This window comes from Carlito syrichta, unplaced genomic scaffold, assembly GCF_000164805.1.
Source record: "Carlito syrichta isolate Samal-C Ts95f unplaced genomic scaffold, Tarsius_syrichta-2.0.1 Scaffold302085, whole genome shotgun sequence".
Taxonomy (NCBI): Eukaryota; Metazoa; Chordata; class Mammalia; order Primates; family Tarsiidae; genus Carlito; species Carlito syrichta.
Window position 1 is genome coordinate 249,248 of NW_007246181.1, and position 2,935 is coordinate 252,182.

A 2,935-nucleotide genomic window follows, 5' to 3' on the forward strand; every position below is an offset into this window, starting at 1 on the left:
GATCACTGGAGCCCAGTAGGTCGAGGCTGCGGTAGCTGGGAGCGGCCACTGCACTCCAGTCTGGGCAACAGAGTGAGATGCCAACTCAAAAAAAAAATAAAAACAAAATAAAAAAATAAAAGGAAGGTCCAGACCCTATAAGAAAGGAAGGCTAGAAAAGGCACACTCGGTATTTCTGTTATGATAGCAATTTCTGAAATATGATGCCTCCACAGAAGAACAAACCCAAACAGAAAGGAAAACAGCTTATACACAACATCTGGCCTCTCAGTCACTGAAGAGTACCTCCTCCTCACACACTCCTTTTTCCTTTATGTCCCCCTTAGGGAGATCCAGAAAGACCTATAAAACTTTGCAATGAATCTCAAGTTACCTGTTTGTCAGCAAAGTTAGGTATAAGGAATCACAGCTATGTCAGGTTACAATCTTTGCCAGCACAAAAGCAGTATTGAAAACCCAACAACTTAGCTGGTGGACAAAAGCAGCAACCTTACTGAGCCACAGTACACTAAATTAAAAAAGGGCACAAGAAGCGGCCATTGCCTCGCTGGAATCTGGTGTGGCCATGTGCTCTTTGAGTCATGGCTGTCGCCATGCTTCCTGGCTTTGATCCCCCTCCCACACCTTGGGGAGGTGAATCTCCTCTCTTCTTTCACTCTCTAATGTACTTTTAAATAAACTTTTCTTTCTTAAAAAAAAAAAAAGTGTGCAAGAGAGGTTTGACTCCAAGGAAGAAGACAAGGCAACTCTGCCCACAGACCCCGGCCCCAGGTGAGCCGCACCACAGTACAGGATCTGGTCCAAGGGACACTGAGTGACTGCTCACGGCAGCTCCAGGCAGCCTGCCCTGTCCTGTTTTATGAAGCAGATCAGTCAGAAAGTATGCTGCAAGAAGGAACCTCAACATTTTCATTGCTGGTTGTTGGGGCTGGAAGAAACGAGGGGAGTATAATTAACATGGAGGAATAATCTACTTACTTGTCTTCCATCCTGTCCCACATTTGTTTGACCTCTTACAACAGTTCGAATATTGTCATCCAGTCTCCTGGCAAAAAAATGAAAGGACACAAATCATTCAAGTAAACTCTATTCGAGGTTGATCAAAAGAAGTTAGCAATTTATGCACCAACTTCAGCAGAATGTACCTCCTTGTCCAAAAACCCAAACAAGTGTGAGTGACATGAGAATGAGGCCTCGCATCTCCGGAGGCAGCAACAGCAATGGGGGAAGCTAAGTCCAGTGCCGGCTCATGAGTCGACTTGCTTTTAAAAATGGCTATTTTCACTTAATACCCAGAGCTGTCCAAAAGGACCAATAAAACTTTTAGACTTCTTCATGAAGTAAGTCAGGAATGACAAAGTTGCTGAACTTTTATGTGAACAAGCCAGAGAATTTAAATTATTCCACAAAATCCCTTTCTCAGTAACTTCTTCAGTCCTCTTAATTAGGGAGAAGGAGCCAGAGTGACAGATGGAATCAGTGCTTCCCCTTGGGACCCTGATCATGCGTTCTGTGTACGATACAGACCTACAGCTTCCAGCTCCTCTCTCTCCCATGGCTCACTAGGAGTCAGCTGATGGCACCTCAACCAGGGGAATTTTTTGTTTTGATTTTTTAGAGACAGGGTCTTGCATGTTGCCCAGGCTGGAGTACAGTGGCACACTCATAGCTCACTGCAGCCTCAAACTCCTGGGCTCAAGTGATCCTCCCACCTCAGTCTCCCAAGTAGCTAAGACTATAGGCATGTGCCACTACACCTAGTTAATTTTAAAAACATATTTTATAGAGACAAGGTATCACTATGTTGCACAGGCTAGTCAGGAACTTCTAGCCTCAAACATTACAAACATGAGCCACTATACATAGCCTCAACCAGAAAAATGCGTATCAATCCACTTCATTTTTATTTGAAGAATCCATTAAAGATATAATAAAGAGAAGGTAGAAAATAAGTAGCTCACAAATGATTTCTGAATTAACAGAGAATTTTCATTTTCTGTGCAAACTCTGGACAATTCAGTGGTCTCTACTAGAACTGTTATAGCTAAGGTCCAACAAAACAGGATAAAGAGGAGGCACTAATGAAACATCGTGGCCAAGAAGCCTTCACTAAAAGACACAAAGGCTGTAGGGAAAAAAATCATCTCCTGGATTTAAAATGAATAGTTTCCTCATCAAAGATTAAAAACAAAGCTGGGCGCAGTGGCTCACGCCTGTAATCCCAACACTTTGAGAGTGGAGGTGAAAGGATGGCCTGAGCCCAGGGGTTCGAGACCAGCCTGTATAACTCGGTAAGACTTCATCTCTACAATAAATCAAAAAATTAGCCAGGTGTTATGGTGTACGCCTGTGGTTCCAGCTACTTGGAAGGAAGGCTGAGGCAGAGGGATCATCCAAGCCTAGCAGGTCAAAGCTGCGGTGGCCGTGAGCGTACCACTGCCCTTCAGCCTGGGTGACAGAGTGAGACTTCAACTCAAAAAAAAAAAAAAAAATACAGCAGAAAGCCAGGCATGGTGGTTCATGCCTGTAATCCCAGTACTTTAGAGGCCCAAGTGGGAAGATCACTTGAGGCCAGGAGTTTGCAACCAGCCCAGGCAACCCAGAGAGAGGCTATCTCTATAAAAAATTTAAATGGCTGGACACGGTGGCTCAAGCCTGTAATCCCAGCACTTTGGGAGGCCAAGATGAGAAGACTGCCTGAGTCTAGGGGTTCGAGACAAGCCTGGGCAACTTGGCAAGACCTCATCTCTACAATAAACCAAAAAATTAGCTGAGTGTCATAGAGTGCACTTGCAGTTTCAGCTACTTGGAAGGCTGAGACAGAAGGATCGCCTGAGTCCAGCAGGTAGAGGCTGTGATGGCCACTGCACTCCAGCCGAGATGACAGAGTGAGACTCCCCAACTCAAAAAAAAGAATTTTCTTTTTTTTTTTTTT

The 2,935-nt window shown here is 44.4% G+C and overlaps 1 protein-coding gene across 3 annotated transcripts in view; it reads right to left on the reverse strand.

The window, feature by feature from the left end:
• The window catches only part of VPS53 (VPS53, GARP complex subunit), a 170,677-nt gene that overhangs the window by 152,341 nt on the left and 15,401 nt on the right, over positions 1-2,935 (reverse strand). For all 3 annotated transcript variants that reach the window (XM_021711355.1, XM_008056040.2, XM_021711356.1), the window contains exon 4: positions 979-1,045. In XM_021711355.1, the coding sequence (XP_021567030.1) occupies positions 979-1,045 (67 nt within the window). The remainder of the gene's footprint in view (positions 1-978; positions 1,046-2,935) is intronic.